The sequence below is a fragment of the Colossoma macropomum genome, unplaced genomic scaffold (assembly GCF_904425465.1).
Source record: "Colossoma macropomum unplaced genomic scaffold, Colossoma_macropomum, whole genome shotgun sequence".
Classification (NCBI taxonomy): Eukaryota; Metazoa; Chordata; class Actinopteri; order Characiformes; family Serrasalmidae; genus Colossoma; species Colossoma macropomum.
This window is the reverse complement of record NW_023494786.1, coordinates 11,093,527-11,113,958: the sequence shown is the minus strand read 5'-3', so window position 1 is coordinate 11,113,958 and position 20,432 is coordinate 11,093,527. Positions and strand designations below refer to the sequence as shown.

Sequence of the window (20,432 nt, the reverse complement as noted above, 5' to 3'; positions counted from 1 at the left end):
TTTAAAACCACCCATCAGGTTATGCATTCTGATCTAAACAGATACGACAGGCTGATAAATTAGCTACCTCTGAACTCCACCTCTACCATGCTGTGTGTGCCGGAGGCCTCGGCAAAGCTTTGGGTCACTTGGCCACTTTCCAAAATCAACATCCGTACTTCTGCTGGGATGGAATGGAGGAGTCCATAGAAGCCGGCCTCTGGAGCATGATAAACAGCGGGTTGGTTGTTGATGCAGAACTGGTTGTAAATTCTCTCTGCATCCTGCCCTTGACCCTGGTCACTCACCCCGAGTCTGCACCACGTACACAGGCCTGGAGAAGCCGAGACGCCAGTCACACTCCAGCCTCCCTTGGGAGTCCCAGCGTTTGAGGGCAGATAACAGCGCACTTCCTGACGTGCTCACCTGCTTAAAAAACATGACTTCCTCAAAGACAAATAGGTCAGAGTGACACCCTAGCCTTGTTTGCTTTAAGCTGATAAATGGGGCCTTGGGATGCTCACCATATCCCATTTTAATCCTCTGCATTGTCTGCAACAGTGAACCTAACCTTACTACATTTCTTATGTTGCTTCTCACTCAAACAGTCTATGGATAATTCTCTTTCTTTGGAAGTGATCATATGTTGGTATGCAATACATATTGTACTATATGTACAGATATGGGGTGTAAACTTGTATGGATGTATCAGGATGCTTCGATTGAAAGGTGGTGGTTCAACAATGTTGGAATGTTGCAATTAATTACAAACTATAATATTAGATAAAATTTGCATTTGTGTTTGGGCCAGAATAAAATTCTAGGGCTGTTTTCAAACATAAAAAAGAATCTCAAAACAAAAATCTTGATGTATTGTATTGTCTGTATTCCACTAGTGTGTACATAGATGATCTACTCACATTTGTGTATTCAGTATATTTCTAAATTCAATTACTAATTCAAATTGTGATGAAATTTGAGATTTCATGACAATCTAAATCACTTCCTAAAGAATTGTAATCTGGCTAAATATGAGATTTCATGACAATCTGAATCACTTCCCAAAGAATCATAATCTGAATCACTGTGTGGTCAGAAACTGACACCAGTCATAAAGACTAATGTAATCTTATTTATATAATATTGAGTTGCCAGTTGATTATATGCATTTACATCTACACTCTTTGAATATTTAATCAGGTACACCTACCAAATTTTTGCTGTACAATTGAGCCACCCTCAATACCTAAATACATACCACTACCACTTCAGTGTCACTGCTGTGCTGGGAATATCTGGTCAATGGTGGTCCTATGGTAAACACTTTCTGTTCGTGGACAACCCTGTGGCTGATATATTGTGCATGAAGAGATGGGCTACAATCAGTAATTGTATACCTACATATAATAGTTTGTACATGTATTCAGTAACTGCATTCCATTACAACTACAGAAAAAAGAAAGAAATGAAGAAAAATATTGCTAGCAAATATTTTTATAAAGATAAATAATAAAGATTTTATTTTAAGTCAGCTGTTGTTGGACCGTTTTTTCTGGCTAGTTTCTTGGTGTTCAAACAGTATTTGCCAAATTTATCCTTTTAATCAAGCACAACTGACAACGTCTTGTTAGGATCAGAGACAGGCCTATGATGTTTAATGTGAGGAATATTGAATTTTCCCTTCTATTCCATTACAATCTGAGAGAAGTAATTAGTCATTTGCAATAGATTTTTTTACATTTTTGATTTTGCCTTTATAGACCTCTGAAGTTGTGTCATCATCCTTTAGTTGGCGTCTTAGCTATATTAGGAACTTCAGGTCAAAGCTGGTTTTCTCTATGACACTAACGAATATTGTTTTGAAATATAGCAGCTGAAACTTTCCAAAGCCAATGCATTTTACTATATAGACATTTGTCCCCAGAACTTATCCTCTGAATCAGGAGGTTATTGCTACATGCAAGCTAACACTACTGCATTGAATTGACATTATAAGATTGGAAAATACCCCACGCAAACCTGTAAGCATTCTCAAATGTGATAGTTAAGAGTTTTTTACCAGTTTAGGCACTTTTAGGTGATGGTACATAATGGTGTTTAATAGTAGACTTAGTTTAATATTAGACTTATTTTGCACTGGTGAACCATGACTATTAATGCTAGGCCTTCAATTTGGGCTATACATTTCAAAACCTGATCAAAGCATGATGGAAAAACATACCTCAATGATAATGCTAATTTCTGCTAGTGTCCCAATGGGATTCTAGTAGTTTGTCAGCTAAGTCAATTCACCGATTCCCTTAAACATTTTTGGCTGTTTGATTAAACATGGACATATGAAGCTTCTAAAAGACATTCTGTGTTTAACTTGAAGCTTGTGATGGTCATATTAACATATAGTTTACCTTGTAGCAGTTTTACAGTGTCTCTTTCAATGGAGAGGTCAAACACAGTGTTGCTGCCACTGTTTTCCATTTCTAACAACTCATTGATGAGGTTGCCGCTGGCTTTCCAAATCAGTGACAATATCTAGGACATCCAGAAGGCCTAGAGTGATGTATTTTCTCATGAAATTGGTCCATTCACTGGAAATCGAAACGTGATTCCTCTGTCACTCTGTAATCATGTTAATGGTTAATCTGACATATTAGGCCTTCTCTTCAACTCTTGAAGTCCTAACCAAATGGATGTCTTGCTTAGTTACCCAGATACCACAGAGAAATACAATTCCTGATTGGTTAATTTTCCACTGGGCATTTTGAGAACTTATCCCTTTTGTTTCCATCCTATACTTAACAATGAAACATAAGCAGTACTGTAATACTTTCAGTGTTTAAATAGAGGCATGATTCCATTGAACCAAAATTACAGATGTTCGTTTTTATTTTTGGTTCCTAGAAATCATTAGACCTTCTCGGTAGGCCTAGAAGGCTTTGAGGGTTCCTTATTTGAACTGATGTCATTCCAGTGTGCAGGAGCCTTAACTTGCTTGCATGTATGCAGCATTTATGTGGCAATATTCTTATTTTGACTGATAAACTACCCTGTAGTGCAGAGGATCCAATGACACAGTGGGAAAAATGTACCGAGGCTAAAACTTTGGGGCATTTTAGGTTTCCACAGTACACAAGAGCATGTATTGAAAACACCATCCATTTCTGTCATTGAGAAAACCAGCTTAGACCTGGATTTCCTAATATAGGTAAGAGGCCGACTACAGAATGATGACATGACTTCAGTGGTGTACCTATTTAACTGGACCCCTCAACTGACCCAAAAGCTTGAGGAGAATCAGTGGGTTGCACCTGTCTGTTTGACTCAGTGTAGATAAGCTGAAGGGTAGCAGCGCTGCACACCAGCCGCAGAAATGGCCCTGGGACGCCTCTGCACCAGCCTGCACACTCACTCCTGCCTGCATCAGTCCCGGATGGGTTCTTGCACAAACAAAGGCCCAGAGAACTGTCATAGCCCTCAAACTGTTCAGGTGACGCACACACCTGTGGAAGAGGAACATACGTGAGCTGACATAGTGACTGACGGAGCTGTAGGTCACTGCAGTTAGATCAGCGCTGCTCACCTGACTTACACTCAGTGTCACTCAAACAAAGGCTGTGCGTAGGCCCACTGAGCACATGTGACATGAGGTTCTTGGAAAAGGAGCGTTTTTGTTTTGTTCAGGGCTCATCGACCCACAGGTCAGAACAAGAAGACAGAAAGCAGTGAAAAAATCAATGAGCACACACGAGTGAAAATAAACATCAAACTCTCCACATTGTCTCAGTCTAAGCCTTTAACCTCTCGCTTTTAATGTAGCGAAGTATAATTCTTCTTATAACTATGATTTTCTATGATTTTACTTCAGTTATATACTGTGCATAAGTTTGACCACCAGTCAAATTACGTTTTGTTGAGTGAAAAGAAGTCAACACATCTTCTACAGTGAACAGACTTAACACATATTCTATTTATTTGAGTTATTGGAATATTGGAAAAAATTAAACATAAAATATAAACTGTGACATAAGTTTTGCACAGGCCACATTTCATAAGTGAAAATCAGCAAAAAACAGCAATTCATCAAACAGTAATGCATTAAAATTGTCCTGTAAAATGTGAGGATGTGTTCACTTATTTTCACATAATTTGACCAGGAGTGCCCAAACTTTTGCATGACTGTAGGACTAAATACCTCAGCTTATTATCAGCAGTAAAAAGTTACTTGCCATTTTACATGCTGAAGGTCTTACAGCAGAAAAAGGAAATACTTGGTTTACTGCAAACATCCACCCGTCATTGAATTAAGAAACATTATGAAAACCATCCAGGCCTGCTTTACCATGCTTTCAGAAATCTAGCAGTTTGTGAGGTCAGTTATCAATAACGACTGAAAACACACAGCTAACAAAAAAACACTTTCTGGAATATTGTTTTCTCCTTTACTTTACCACGATCCCCATGTTGTATAATCTAACACGATACCTTTAGAAAATGGTTACACTGTTCAGCAGTCAAAAACGGAACATACAAAACACAGACAGAGTAACATTTCTTAGAACTTCTGTTGGCTGAACCCTGGATTTTATTCATGTGATACTGTTGAAAAGGAACATATTTACTCTCAAAGTGGGAAACTTACAGGACTAAGCAGAAGTCAAAGAAACCCCTTTATTTATTTGATTTCCAAAATGGACTTTAAGCAGAAGTTGTTCATTTTCAGGAGACATTTCTGAAGAGAATAGACATTAAATAATCCACTTGTATAAGAAAGGAGGACATCAATTGAAAATAAATGAAAAAAGGACTTTCCAAAACTGGAGTTCAAAAAATTATTAAAGGATGTAGAGAAAATGAGACTCCTAACAACCATGCAAGACCTGGTGTGGTTTACCAGGTCTTGATGGTTGTTAGGAGTCTCATTTTCTCTACATCCTTTAATTTTCAGATAAACAGCACTTAAATGGTTCACTCTGAGAGAGAGGAGAAAATCAGCTCCAAATCAGATCCTTAACCCCCATTTTAGTACCAGTTTAAACAAACCCTCGTTCTCTTGGCCTTGTCATTTCCCCTCAGGGGAATCCCCGGCGCCATCTTAAGGGCTGTTCCATTACTTTACTAGCTCAAGTGAAGGGTGTTAGATGAGTCCTCTGAGGGGCGAAGGATCGAGCAAACACCAGAGTCGACTTCAGCAGCAGAACATTTCCCTATTAAAACCTGAAAATAATGCTGTTTAAACAGCTTTAGCAATAAACTACTTTAAAATGCTTCACATTTGAAAACCTTAACATTTGATTTGCTGGACTTTAAGTTAAAAACTACTCCATCTGTTATACTCTGGTATAGCTTCATCACTTTATTCTGTTAGCTTACTCGTTAGCATGCTAACGCCTACATGGCTAACAAGAACACCAAAAATTTCAACACAGTTCTACTGCAGGTTTATAGCCAGACAAAGCAATTGCTCACACAGGTAATGCACATTATGCTCAAACCTCTTAAAAACATTTTGCATTGCAAAGTTTGCATGGCTAGCCGATTAGCTTACTGAGGCTAACCTGCTGAGGGCGAGCATGTTCTGTTTGAATACTCCACTCCTCACTGTGACAGACTACCCAGTTCTCTTGGGATTTTTAATTACTCCAACACACAGATGCCCAATGCAGGGGCCAGTCACTTCCATAAGGTTATGTAAATTACAGTAATTACCATTATTTCCATGTGAGCTGTACTGCAATATAAGACTCAGTAGCTGCCAAGTCACCAGTTATCGGTGTATTTACAACAGCAATTACACAGACTGATGCAATACAATTTATCTTACAAAAAAAGCTGCAATGTATGAGAACTCTCACCTCATCTGCTGGAGTATGATTAACCTACTACATCTGACCAGCAATGCAGGGGCATCGGACCACAGCTAATGATGGACCTGACTAACAGGGCCTTCTAAAAGCCTCACAAATAAATAGATTTTGGTGTCTAATTCTGATACTCTATGTTGTTATACAAATAAATAATACAAGACTGCCTTTTCCATGATCATCATGTAAGTTCTGCTTATCTACCTGTTGTTTCCTTTATCCCCCCCCCCCCACCTAACAAACAAAAAGGGGAATGATCCTCCGGTGTGCACATCTACCCTGTAGCCTTTCTGTTGTCAGCTATAGGTGGCAGTTAGCAGCTGCTCACCAGCTTTAACCTGGTTAAAATGAAACAAAATCAAGATTTCACAATATAAAGAAGTGGAGAGAGAAAGAGGGAATGCAAAAAGGAGAGCAGGCAAATTCTGACTCATTTGTTTCAGAAAGCAGATGAAACTAAAGTGCCAAACTGTAAATATGTTGCAGTAACATGAGCTAATGTTAGCTTGGTTAGCTAGCTAGTTAGCTTTATTTGCAGTCATTTGAAACAAGCACAAGCTGATAAACACACACAGGATTTGATTCCATGCAGTAAGTAAACCTTTTTAAATAGCTGATGTAACAGACAGTGTTTCTACAGTCATGGCACAATAAGATTCAGCCTCAGCCCAGCAAATAACCTGTACAACACACTGTTAGCTCCACAGGCAGCCACAGTCACTGAGGGAGAGAGAGCAGCACCTCTTCCTTTATAGCAGCTGAAGTTATGAGAAAAGCTGAGCTCACCCAAGTAGGTAACAGCAGCCATTTGTTGAGCAGTTTCAGTGAAAATGACAGTAAATATATTTACATTTTTAAAGTTTTTCTCTTTTGAATTTCCCTGTAATTACATTGATTATTTTGAGCAGAGACCAAGTTCAACTATAGCAAGATCGATGATTCAAATCACACTTACCTTATTGATTGTCAGCTGTTTCACCCTTAAATGCATGCCAACCAACCTCATGAAGTAATACAGCATATTAAACACATTATATTTTTCCTTTACTTTAATTTCTTGTGAGTTGGAGGGCGTGCTTGGGCACACTACTGTGTGCAGGGCTCAAAACTGGGTGCTACACCCCTAAGCAGGGGATGTTATACAAAAATTACATTTCATAATGCTGTGTGCATAGACTACTGCATTAGTTAGAGTCTGTAATCAGTTACAGACTGGAGTCCACCTGTAGTCATTCACAATTTGGCTCAAGGGGGAAAAAGGGCAACGTGAACAGGAAACTTTATTTCATTTACAGTGTGTTGCAACCACTCTGAAAACCTTAGAGAGACAACATAATCATGTTTCAGAGGAAACCAAATGTAGTGTCAAGAGTTTTGCCCAAGGCAGTCAAAAATGCTAGCTTAATTGCACAAACAGGGATTTATAATCTTCAGCATACAAGGCTGCAACATTAATCACATTCTATATAATCACTACCAGTCTTTGAGTTCCATTCTACTGACATGATTCAAACTGCAGCTTCCACAAAAAATTATATATATATATATATATATATATATATATATATATATATATATATATATATATACCGATCAGGCGTAACATTATGACCACCTCCTTGTTTCTACGCTCATTGTCCATTTTATCAGCTCCACTTTCTATATAGGTGCACTTTGTAGTTCTACAATTACAGATTGTAGTAACTTTAAATAAAAACATTTTCTCCTGTCACTACCGAAACACAAACACTTTTAGTCTATAGACGGAGGCTTATTTTAGCCACATCCCTACATTTTAGAGCAGAAAGTGAGAGTGCATCCCTGTCCCTCATGGCCACATGGTGAGCAGTTAGATCCCATTGTTTTAAAATAAATGTGTTCCAAAGTCTGAAAATCAGTGTGTAACATTAAGAATTGTCACTACCAAAACACATATGTTCTGCAATTTAGTAAACTTTTTTGTGTTTTAATGAAATAACTGATGTTTTTATGTGTGTACAACTGTACAAAGCTATATGTGCTTTTCATTTACTTTTTGAGTTTTGCTCAAATTCAGCTAAAATTGTCACTACCGAAACAGTCACTACTGAAACATATGGTAAAGTTTTGGTAGTTATGATTGTTTTGTTAGAGACAAAATGGAATGTTCAATTATTTGTTTTAATAAAACAAACATAATAAAGGTATCAAGTCACTTAAAGCAAAAGGCTTCCAATCTGAAGTCCAAGTCAGTTAAAAGTCTGCAACGGGTTTTGAACTCTGACTTTGAACCAATTGAGCTGAATGATCCATAAATTCCTGTTTTTACAATAACAACATAAACTTGGTTCAGCGAGAAATTAGCACCTATTACTGCCAACATTATGTGTGATTGTTGTTCAAGATAACCTCATTATGCAATATGGTACTTGGTACTGCACCAGAGGGTCAACCAAGAGTTATGAACCTCGTAAAACCCGAGCCAACACACTCTGTTCCCGGGGGGAGACAAAGCCTCAGCTCACTAAAACAGATCTTAAAGAAAGGCCATATAAAATGTAATGATTATATATGTCAACGAGCAAGAAGGGCACTTGTACAGTCTCGTGGAAAAAGGGCATGGGCTCAAGGCCCCCCTGCCCCCAGGTCTTTCTGTGCGCATGAATGGCAATTTGCATTAATCACTCACTAGCGCTTCATCAGTGGTTAGCTTCTGATGACTTCTGTTAGTGGTTAGCTTGTGTGGATTTTTTTTGGTGGTGGGCCACTCTAGTCCAGCTGTGCCTAAACTAACTGATGTAATAGTAGAAATATATAGTGACCTATAAAGTGGAGAGACCTCGTAAATGATCAGTAACCAGTACAAAGTAGTTTTTTGTTGATTTAGCTAGCTCACTATATATAACTAAAATTGTTATGTGTACATTGAATAGGATTGATTTCTACCTTGCAGCAACACTGAGTTCAAACACAGCACAAAGTTCATGGAAACTTTGAAGGGGGGTTTATATAGGTGACAAGTGATAGGAGTGTTTGGCTTCTCACTGTGCCTTCCTGCACTGACCTGGAGAGAGCAGAGCTGTTTCCAGCGCCTGGGGTCCAGACACTCCCCATACTGATCACGTGTCCTCCCGTCTTTACAGATCTCATACACCCGTAGCTCGCAGGCATCTCCTCTCTGTGTAGGGCGATACCCTAGAGCACAGCGGCACTGCCCGTCACTGGCCTACATTGAGAAAACATAGCTTATTATATTATATATTCTTCAGTTGAAATTGACTTTATTGTCCTTATTTTACTTGTTTTGAGAAATGCAGTTCATTTCTTTATTTCAAGACTCTTTCACTAGATTAAATGACTTAAAACAAGTAAAAATGTTTAAAAATAAGTTAAATCATTTTATAATTTTCTTAGAAACCCAGTTCCAAAAAGTTGAGACAGCAGGTAGAATGTAAATAAAAACAGAAAGCACTGATTTATTGTATTTTACAAGGATTTAATTGAAAACAGCACAAAGAAGATATATTTAATATTTTAGCTTATCAAATTGTAAACGTAGGCTAATTCCAAATTTGATACCTGCACTACATTCTAAAAAAGCTGGGTTAGGGGCAATGTAAGATTGGAAAGTTGGGGAAAAGTAAAAAACATCTGTTTTGGAGCTTTCCACAGGTAAACAGGTGAATAGATAGCAGCTGATGTTGTCATGACTGGGTATAAAAGGAGCACTCACGAAAGGCTCAGCTACCAGTTTGTGAAAAAATACATGAGCGAATAGTCCAGTAGTTTAAGAACAACTTTTTCAACACACAGTCGCACGGAATTGAAAGATTTCGCCATCTATATAAAAAGGAGAAAATGGCAAGGCTGAAAAATGAATATTAAATGCCTTTGACCTTCAATCCTTTAGACGGCACTGCATTAAAAACCAGCATGTTTCTGTAATGAATATAACCACATGGGCTTGGCAATACTTCAGAAAACTCTTGTCAGTAAACACAGTTCATCACTGCATCTACAAATGCAAGTTAAGACTCTACTACACATAGCAGAAGCCATATATCAACAACATAAAGAAACACCACCAAATTCTCTGGACTAAACCTTGTCTGAGATGGACGGATGCAAAGTGGAAATGTGTGCCAAGTCATCCTTTTAGATTGTTTATGGAAATAATAAATGTCATGTTCTCTGGGCCAAAAAGGAAAATAACCAGGCTAAGTGTTCAAGTTCAAAAGCCAACAGCTGTCACAGTATGGTGGTGTGTTAGTGCTAATGGCATGGGTAACTTGCACGTTTGTGAATGCTAAAGGGTATCTACGCATTTTGGAGCAACATATGCTGCAATCTAGATGACATCATTTTTGGCAATATCCGTGCTTGTTTTAGCAAGACTTTGTCAAGCCACATTCTGCAGCATGGCTTTGCAGTAAGAGTGCCAGTGTCTGCCTGCAGTTCAGACTAGTCTTCCATTGAAAGTGTTGTGCATTATGAAGTGCAATTTATGACGATGGAGATCCAGGACTGCTGGGCAGCTAAAATATTATATCAAGCAAGAATGGGGATAAAATCCACTTTTCACAACTGCAACAATTAGTCTCCTCGGTTCCTCCTCAGCTCAAGGAAAGGTGATGAAACACAGTGGTAAACATGCCCATGTCCCTGCTTTTTTTAGACCATGTTGCAAGCATCAATACACAAAAAGAATAAAGGTAAAAGGTAATTAGTTAAAATGTTAATCTTGTCTTTGTCTTTGTTCTCAAACCACAGAATATTTCTCACCTTTTGTGCTATTGTATACATAGCACTTACAGTTGACCAGGGCAGCTCTAGCAAGGCAGAAATGTTACAAACTGACTTGTGACAAAGGTAACATCCAATGACAGTGTGCGTAAGAACATATCCCAAATAAGAAAACTTTGGTGAATGTCAGGATCTTCGTGAAAACTGCATAATTCGGTTTTAAGAAGAAATTTCTTCTTAAGAAAGGTTGATTAGTGAGGCCCATTGACTAGATTTAGGGTGAATTCACTTGCTCTGGTATCGTTTTGCAGTGTGGAATGCAACGTAAAAAAATATAACTGCAACAGAATATGATACAGTTACGTTCCGTAAGGTACTGAAGATGAATCCGTGAGGGCACCGCCTCAGTGACAGCATTTGTACTATGAAAAGTATATCTTGTTTTGAGAGTCTAGCCTGCACAGTCACCCATCCTCACTGAGCATCAGTGAGTTATAACTGAGTAATAAGGTGGAAAGAGCTCTTTACAGCAAGATGATTATTTCTGTATGTACAACATTCGTATACAATGCATTTTGCAGCATCCATTCCCATGCAAAATCCTGCTGTTCTGAAGAGCAAAAGAGGTGTAATTGAAAGGTGTACCTAACAAACTGGCAACTCAGTGGAAGTAATAAGAGTTTAATACATACACAAAAAGGCAGAGGTAGTAGACTACAGAGATACTGGCATAGTTATCACACACTGCATGGAGGGAAATCATGGAGTGAGCTTTGTCTCCCACTGAGTAGGATGTGATGAGAGAAGGCTTCAGCAGGGGGAAACAGACAGAGCTGGTAATCTAACCTACCTCTCGGCTGAAACACGAGCTTCTGTTTGAGCTGCAGACTACAGATTGCTCCACTGCATGCAGCAGGTTGCATCTATATACTACTACTACAGCAGCTACTGCACTGCAATATTATAAGATTATTCCACTTATTTCTCATTTTTTTGATGTTTTAAGCTACATTACATTGAGAAATGGTCTGTACCGCTTTACAATAAAACTGCCCTTATAAAGGGTTTGAGAATGATTTAAAATTAGTTTATTTGTGAATAGTAGGTCATAAACACCTTAAACATCATTAATAAGCTGTTATACACTATATGGCCAAAAGTTTGTGAACGCCTTACCATGGAACTTCCATGAGCTTGTTGGACAACCCATTATAAAACCATAGTAACCATGACCATAAATATGGCATAGACCTCTTCTGGGGAGGCTTTCCACAAGCTTTTGGAGTGTGTCTGGGGGAATTTGTGCCCATTTTGTCAAAAGCATTTCAGAGGTCAGGAACTGATGTTGGATAAGAAGGCCTGGCTCACAATCTAGCAGGGCAGAAATTTCACAAACTGACTTTTGACAAAGGTGGCATGCTACAACAGTGCCATGTTTAAAGTCACTGAGCTGTTCAGTATGACCCATTCTACTGCTCATGTTTGTCTATGTAGATTGCATGTCCTTGATTTCATACACCTGTTAGCAATGAGGATAGCTGAAACACCTTAGCTCAGTAATTAGGAGTGGTGTCCACATACTTTTGGCCATATAGTGTATCTGATGAATGGAAATATCTGATTAAGCTGACTGATGGAGAAGACAGACAAGATAAATAGCCAGCAAGATCTGAGCTTTAACAGTGTAGATGAATGTATTTGGGAAATAACAGGTCACTGTTGCCTCTTTTATTTATGAGTTATAACTACTTATTACTGATTTTTAAAGGTATTTATGACCTAATTAATAACTCTTAATTAACTAATTTTAAGCCATTTATAACTCTTTTATATGGGTCTTCTAACTGTAAAGTAGTACAAAATTGTTTTATTCTATTTGTAGGTCCCTCGGGCCCCGATGACAGCCATGAGAGTCGTCAGGAAGGCATATGCCATAGCATTCAAATGAGTTAATCTTATAATATTCTTAGAACAATCCCAAATTTAGAAATCTTAGATATGTTGTTAAGATGAGTTAAGAGTTAAGATGGTTTCACTTGCTAAGATTTCATTTTCTGAGGTGTAGTGTCAAACATACACAGGCATATCTACTCACCTGGAAGACTTGGCCTTCTCCCAGGCATGTGCATTTGTCTTGCCCAGGTAGAGGCTGCTGTGCCCTGGAGCCACAGGGCAGACATGCAGCCAAACCCTCTCTATGAGCGTAGTGATGCGGAGGGCAGCTGATACAGCCTTGGACGTCCACAGCCCAGAAACTCGGCCCAAACGTTCCCCTGGGACACGGCACTGCAGTATCTCTGCCCTCTGGACAATAGTAACCTTTTCACAAGGCACGGAAAAACATATACTTCACTCCACTCCACTTTACAGTTTGATCGCTCCCTTAGGGAAAGAGAGCTACGTCATGTGAAAGAAGCTCACAAGACAGCTTACCTGAAACACCAGCACAAGCAAACAACAGGTGCAAACCCTAACACAAAAGGACACAGTCTCAAGTGGCCTTCCCACATTCCCAACGCCTCACAGCAAGACATGATGCACCTTACCTGGCTGACAGGTGGGCTGCTGTCCTTGTGTTGCATTCAGCCCCAAAGTAGCCTTCAGCCCCCACCAGAGAAGGGCAGGCCAGCAGCAGCCCCTAGTCCAGTGCATCGTCCTGCCGTAGCGTCCCGTCCTGTGGCGTCTGAAACGGCCTGTGGCGAAATAGGAAGCACTTTCCCTCCCGCGCTGAATGATTCATGAATAGTGAAGGGGTAAGGTATCACACATGCCAATGGGCAGAGAAAGGCTACCGAATGCCACCAGGTCATGTTACAGCTTTTCTGCCTGCCGGACCTGATTACTGATTTGAGCCGTGGTTTACCTGTCTCTCAGCACCTGCCTGCGCTCACTGAAAGAGTTCTAACCCTCACACTGAAAAACTGAAAAAATTATTGTCAGTTCCACACAAATGGAATATGTTACATCAACTTATACTGAGTAAGTTCATTAAGTACACAAACACCAATCAGCCACAACATTAAAATCACATCCTTGTTTCTGTGCTGATTGTCCATTTTACCAGCTCCACTTACCATATAGCTGCAGTTTGTAGTTTTCATTCTTAGCACTGCAGTAACACTGATGTGGTGGTGGTGTGTTAGTGTGTGTTGCGCTGGTCTGAGTGGATCAGACACAGCAGTGCTGCTGGAGATTTTAAACACCTCAGTGTCACTGCTGGACTGAGAATAGTCCACCAACCAAAAATATCCAGCCAACAGCGTCCTGTGGGCAGCGTCCTGTGACCACTGATGAAGGACTAGAGGATGACCAACACAAAAAGTGCAGCAGCAGATGAGCTATCGTCTCTGACTTTACATCTACAAGGTGGACCAACAAAGTAACTTTAGTTCTACAATTAAAAGCATTTTAGTTATAGAACTACAAAGTGCACCTATATTGCAAGTGGAGTTGATAAAATGGACAATGAGGGTAAATACAATGAGGTGGTTTAATGAAGTGGCTGGTCGGTGTAGTAATTAAGCGTAGCATTTACAGTTCACCAGGGCAGATCTAGCAGGGCAAACTGACTGGCGACAAAGGTGGCATCAAACTTTAATCAACCTTTAAGCGACTTCTTTCTTTCTTAAGCAGAGACCCTCTACTGCAAAATTGCAAAAAATATATACCCTATTAATAACTACATCTGACAAAATGTCACCAAAACTACAGATTCCAATAGGCCACACTGTAAACAGTATAATGGTGTCATTTTTGATGAAAAGAAATTAATATTGAAATAAACCAAATAAAACAATATATTCGCCTGCTGTTGGCATCCCTGCTCTGTGTTTTAGAGCAAATTTAACAAACTTTTTGCTCTGTGATATTTTATCCTTCATCTGTACATACCCCCAATTGATGCAATTATTATGAAAATGCAATTTACCCTGCTTTTTAGCATTTTATACAAAACAACCACATTTAACACAGTTGAAGTCCATTCTTGCAGACCCCCTGCCATGCATAATCCACCACACCTGACTCAGCTCCTCAGGTATACAGCCCTATATGAATAAGGAACATATGAATCTGCAGGATTTTGTGCAGGCTTGCTTGTTATATCTATAGCAGACAAATTTAATTTTTTCCCACTTATGACATTTGTTTGGGTTTATTTACCAAAAAATGTCATTTTTGGTCAGAATGCTTGGGTCTCTGGGGGTTCAAAAAGCAAGTTAAGAGAGATGAAACATATTATAGACACCGTGTCACAGAAAGCAATTTTGCATCATTTTTGCATGCATAAAAAACACTTTTGGTTCAAAAAACCTTTTTAATGAATGTTTTTTTAAAGGATTTTTTTGTAAATAAGATGTGAGAGTGTGAGCCTTTTTAAAGTTAAAGAACCATCACTTAGTGTAAAGGTTCTGTACTAATTAAACTTTTTTTCCCTTAAAACCATACATCCAAGCCAGGACCCATTTGGAACTTTTTTTTTCTAGTTTAACTTCATGAATTTTTTTTCTGTGAAGGCATTTAGTTGAGATATGATCAATTTACTGCTCATTGCTACTAGAAATGTAACCGTAACAGATATACAGCCGTGTGCAAAAGTTTGAATGCCTCTGGTCAAGTAACATGTTTTGTAGATTTTCTTAAAGAAAATAAGTTCACATGTTCTCCACAGAGAACTTAAATGCGGCCTTTTTCTGCACATTTTAGTGCACAATTTCTGTTTCTTTGCTGAGTAATACCTTACAGTCCCAGGCTTACTACATACTAAGACTTATTAGTCAGAAACTACAGGGACTTCAGTGCAAACTGGCTGAGCTGTTCTTAGGTTATAGAAGGGTGTAATAAAACTTTGGGTCTGCCTGTGAGCGCTGGCCATTTAAGGGGTTAACATTTTGCAAAAAAATCAAATATATATCTGTGTATGACTGTGTATCTATTATATCGATTTCCAGTAAGAATGAGCAGTAAATTGATTATATCCAAACTTACACCAATGATTAACACACTACCCTTCTCAGTCTTTCTCATGAGCAAAGCTGTCCTGTTCAACCTAGTTATCTACAAACCTTCTGCAAACCTTCTGTACATTTCTGGGTTAAAGGTGATTCACCTGTATTTAGGGGAAGCTAAAATAACCCTCAATAAACAAAGACGAGCAAACACAAACACAGTTACATAAGGAAGACTAATTACGTCCTCTGCTTCTATGCACGTTTCTACAGGGAATTACTTTCACATAGCTGTGAGAAGCAGAGGAGCTGTTTAAAACTGCAATATTCATATTTCACTAAATGTAGTGAGCATTGTCATCTTTTAATGCGCTACAGAATAATGAACTTTGGCCTTCAAATACAAGCAGAAAGTGTGCATGGACTATGACCCAAAGATGCGCACTTTATTACGTAATTGCACTTGACTGGCCTTTCACATACTTTCAGTCTTAATTAATCGAGAGTACGTTGACCATGAGTGGTAGAGCTGCCAGCATAGATACCACAGTGCCTGTGAATGCATCATACCTTGCACTTATATCTACACTAATTGGCCATTTTATCAGATACACCTATCATATACAGTACTGTGTAAAGTTCAGAGACTTCTCTTCATTTTCTTAATATCGAGTCAGTTAAGTACATTAAGTATATATGTTTATTCATTTTTCAGCATCAGTACAAAAAGCAGAAAACATGTTTAACAGACAGTTACACAGAAGCCTCAACAACTAAATATTTAACCAAGCAAAGGACCATTTAATCATGCAGATGGTCCTCTGAGTGTTCATGATTCTATACAGAACCACTGTTTTTTACTAAAGAGAAGAACCAACTTTTTTAACAGTGCACTTTTCTCAGTAAAGTCTTCTTGACAGCTGCACATCTTTTCAGACTCATAGTGCTGAGTTGTCTTGGATGGACACCTGTGGATTTTTTCAGATCTGAAGTAAGAGTGGAGCCTAATTTTCTCCTCTCTCTCAAAGATAAAAGCTTTAAATACTGTTTATCTGACAATGTTTTGGCAGTCTACCAGGTCTCGTACGATTGTTAGGAGTCCCATTTATCGTTTATTCATTATTTAAACTCTAGTTTTGGAGACCCCCTCCCCCCCCACACACACACACTTTTTTTCTTTTCACTTTCCCCTTCCTTATGCAAGTGGATTATGTTGTATCAAATCTCCTCATAAATATCTCCTGAACAATAAATAACTTGTTCTTAATGGCTGTTTTAACTGGAAATAAATTAAATGAAGGCTGGACTTTTGTAGAGCACTGCAGGTGCAGTTTGTTACAGGTCCTGTACAGTAAGTAAACTTGAATATGATATTTTTATGCACATTTTACTGCACAATATCTAGTTATTAACTAAATTTAACATATTGGAAAAACATTAAATAAATGTGCCAACTTTGTTATGTATTTTGTTCAATGTTCAAAATTCAGCAAACAATCCTCTCTGTAGAGGAAGTGTTAACTTATTCTCACAAACACAAACTCTGGGGGCACCCAAACTGTTGCATAAAGTGACTGCATATGATATTAACTGTGCACAAACAATACAAATTCCAGGGCTTTCAATGTGACACAGGACACTAAATTTTAAATGACCAAAACACTCAGAGCTTGGAGATAATTTCATAAGTTCAACAAGTTCAAAAAGCTCAAATATCATATGTAATGCTTCTCAAACATCAGCACTAATGAAAGCTCCCAGTAACCTTTGCGCAAAGTAGGTTGTAAGTAGTAACCTTTGCACAGTGCTGTTTGCTTTGGTTTAGGGATATGTGATACACACAGGAGTATATTAGACGTTCTAATGATATAATCTCTCTTTAAACTGGGGACATTTTGATCTTTGGAAATAACTAATAAATGTAATTTTCCAGCTGTAAAAGTGATTTTGTTGAATCTAAAATACTGCACTTGGAGACATTTGCTGTTAATGCAAGCGATTTTTCATCTCAGCAGACTGAGGGACTTTATTTTGCTTAAATCTCTCCAGAAAGACTGGAATATGTCCTAGAACTGAGCTGACAGAGATTCAGAGGTCAGTAATGATGCTCGAGTCAGTGGTTCTGACTGGTGACACTATAAATATTTCAAAGGAGCTTACGTTTAATCCTCTCCTCTTCTCAGTAGCACTTTGAAAATGAGGAACGATATTCAAATGTACCTTGGAAAAAGATTATTCCTTAGCTTTAAATCTTCAGACAGAGATGGGGTTCCACTAGTGTCACCTTTAGGTACACTTTAGTTTCTTACTTTTTAATTTTTTTACTTCATTTTTCACGGAAGACAGCTAAGGTTGCATTTACGTAGTTGTATGTATGTTAGGGTTTTTTTACTAATATTATGGGTGAGGTATTTACATCTAAAATTCATCAATGTAAAGGCCCTATTCAAACTCCCCTTGACACACTTCTGTTGCAGGTCAATCGATCTGTGTGCCTTTATCTTTGGTTAATGCTGTCTGCAGTAATCATTTACAAAGAAATGCACATGCCATTCATCAGGCCTAGGAAGTGGAGCTGGGAGGAAGAGCAGTGATCAAAGCCTGGGAGAAAACAGCACCGGATGCTGGCAGGATATTTATTTGTAATGAGGCTAGAGGGGCCTATTGCAAAAGTATGTAATGGGCTCATAAAACACTTATCTGTTACAGAATGAACTCATAGTTCTCTGCCCTGTGTAGTAAATACACAGAGAGAAATGCGCTGGTATTTGTTTTGGGCCTGCTTTTGAGTATTAAAGGTTAACTTGTTTACGTAATGTAGAATCCACTGAATCCACTGAGGTGTTCAGTTCTACAGGTGATGGACAATTGATGGATGTTTAACAGAACTGCGGTGAGCTGATGTGGCACTGGCTTATTCAGGGGATTTATAATGACTTTCTGGAGCTGAAGAAAGCAATTTCCATCCCTTTAAAGATTTTCTTCTAAGCTCTGGTCAATACTCTTGTAAAGTATCTTAAGTGTATTACTGTTTAAAAGAAATCCGATCAATGTTGAAAAGCAGAGATGAAGCATTTGCTCCATTTTAAAAGACTGTAAAGAAATATTTTATATCACATCATTAAATTATGGTGAGGTTGCTGTTAATTAGCATTTGTCCTTTCGTTCTTGCCTCTCCGTCCCTCTTTTTTGCCTCTGTTTTGGGCCTTCTGTCCTTTCTTTGTTTCTGTTTCTGCTTACTTTACTCTCATGACTATCAGTAATATAAGGCAAGAGGATGAACAATTTGTTTTTATTTAGTCATATATAAACTGTTTATTCTATGCTGTTTCTGTACATTATTTTGCAGCTGCAGCATTTATTCCCACAATGCTGGTATTGGTATCAGCATTAAAGGGCTCATATCCTACATTTTTACAATGCTGGTACTTGAATTTTTCAAATTTTTCAATTTCTTTTCACTTAAGATTGATATACGTAAATAAGCACAGTTCACTATGAAAAAAAACACTATAAATGAGTTTGAGCAGCAAAATGAGAAGATAACCATGACCTACCAAGACCATTCATCATTTACCATAAAGCAAATATGGGCCAAAATAAGAGCAAGATATTGGCATTAATATTTAACTGCACTGTATTTGAGATATATCACTGCTGTCGGAAGAAAACTTTGTATCTTCAAAATGATGACTTTACAGGAGAAGGAAATAACCTTCTTTACTTTTAATGTACGTCAATGGATCCAGACTTTCTTCCAAGTAATTTTGGGTCATTTCTGTTAGTTAATTCATCATGAAATTTATACACAATGTATAGGACCACGGGTATGCCGAAAGCTGAAAATCTACAAAAATGGAGATACAAGGTTTTGTCCTGACAACAGCGATATGTTGTTCTTACAGGTTTTCTTGTCATTGCTGATATGTTCATCCCTGCTCCTCTTGTGTGCTCCCTTTGAAGCTGTTGTTTAAAAGAGTGGGGGCTTCAAGGACAAATGGGGACGGACCCAAAAACATTCAGCACGTTCAAATTGTTTGCACACAAGAAATAATCAATGGACAAAGCAAGACAAATACCACAACCAGTACCTGGAATTCTCACAGTGTTCATGGACTTTCATAGACTAGCAAATGTACATTAGGCCTCAAGAAAAGCTGCATTCATTAATTTAATCTAGACGGGAAAGCAGTTACAACTGCACTGAGGATCTATTATAAACATGACCTGCAAACAAATGATCAAGTCTCCTGCTACTCGGTGTGTAGGAAAGTTTCTCTCAGCAGCCAGACAGACCCTCAGAGAGTGCAGCCGTTGGCTTTGTTTATCACTAGTGTGTTCCCAGCAGACGCAGGCAAAAGTCAAATAGCAGCCATTTAGTGGAGTACAAACAAATAGCACCTTTGTTCTCTGCACTGGAGATAGGGCAGCTAGCAGTGGATTATGGAAAGCTTTCTCTGGGACTTTTTTGTGTCAGGGCAGTGATCCTACATAGCCAAGTGGGACACAACTTGTTTAAAGTAAGTGGGCCAACTTTTTTCATCAAACAGGTAACTGAATGAACTCACTTTGCATAAATGTGAGATTTTCACCCACAAACAGCAGCCAAACAGGCCTATAAACGTATGACTATTACCGTCATTAACATTTACAAGTCATTTTAGTTGGATGTGAAGAGCAACAAGGTTATCAGTCCCAATCTGTAGTAAAAACATCAGAACTAGTCATGACCTCACCCGACTCCCAGGTGCGTCAATGGCGGCCTTGATGTGACATCACAGGGATAACTTTGAAGAAGGGCACATCAGCTTTTGAGGTGGCCAATTAGAATTGGGCGGCTGGCGCTTCCTGCAGCGATCTGTTATCATAGTGACCCTCCACGTGTTACGTGTTGACATGGGCGGTCTCTGAAGGTCTCTGATAAGGG

At 38.6% G+C, this 20,432-nt stretch overlaps 1 protein-coding gene across 1 annotated transcript in view; it reads right to left on the bottom strand.

Annotated features, from left to right (window-relative positions):
- LOC118797763 overlaps positions 1-13,211 on the bottom strand; it is a 32,217-nt gene extending 19,006 nt beyond the window's left edge. Inside the window, exons 1-6 of the mRNA XM_036557031.1 lie at positions 13,106-13,211; positions 12,655-12,878; positions 8,881-9,042; positions 3,285-3,476; positions 288-405; positions 68-199 (exon numbers count right to left, since the gene is read on the bottom strand). Coding sequence (XP_036412924.1) covers positions 68-199; positions 288-405; positions 3,285-3,476; positions 8,881-9,042; positions 12,655-12,878; positions 13,106-13,211 — 934 coding nt within the window. The remainder of the gene's footprint in view (positions 1-67; positions 200-287; positions 406-3,284; positions 3,477-8,880; positions 9,043-12,654; positions 12,879-13,105) is intronic.
- Between the last annotated feature and the right edge of the window lie 7,221 nt (positions 13,212-20,432).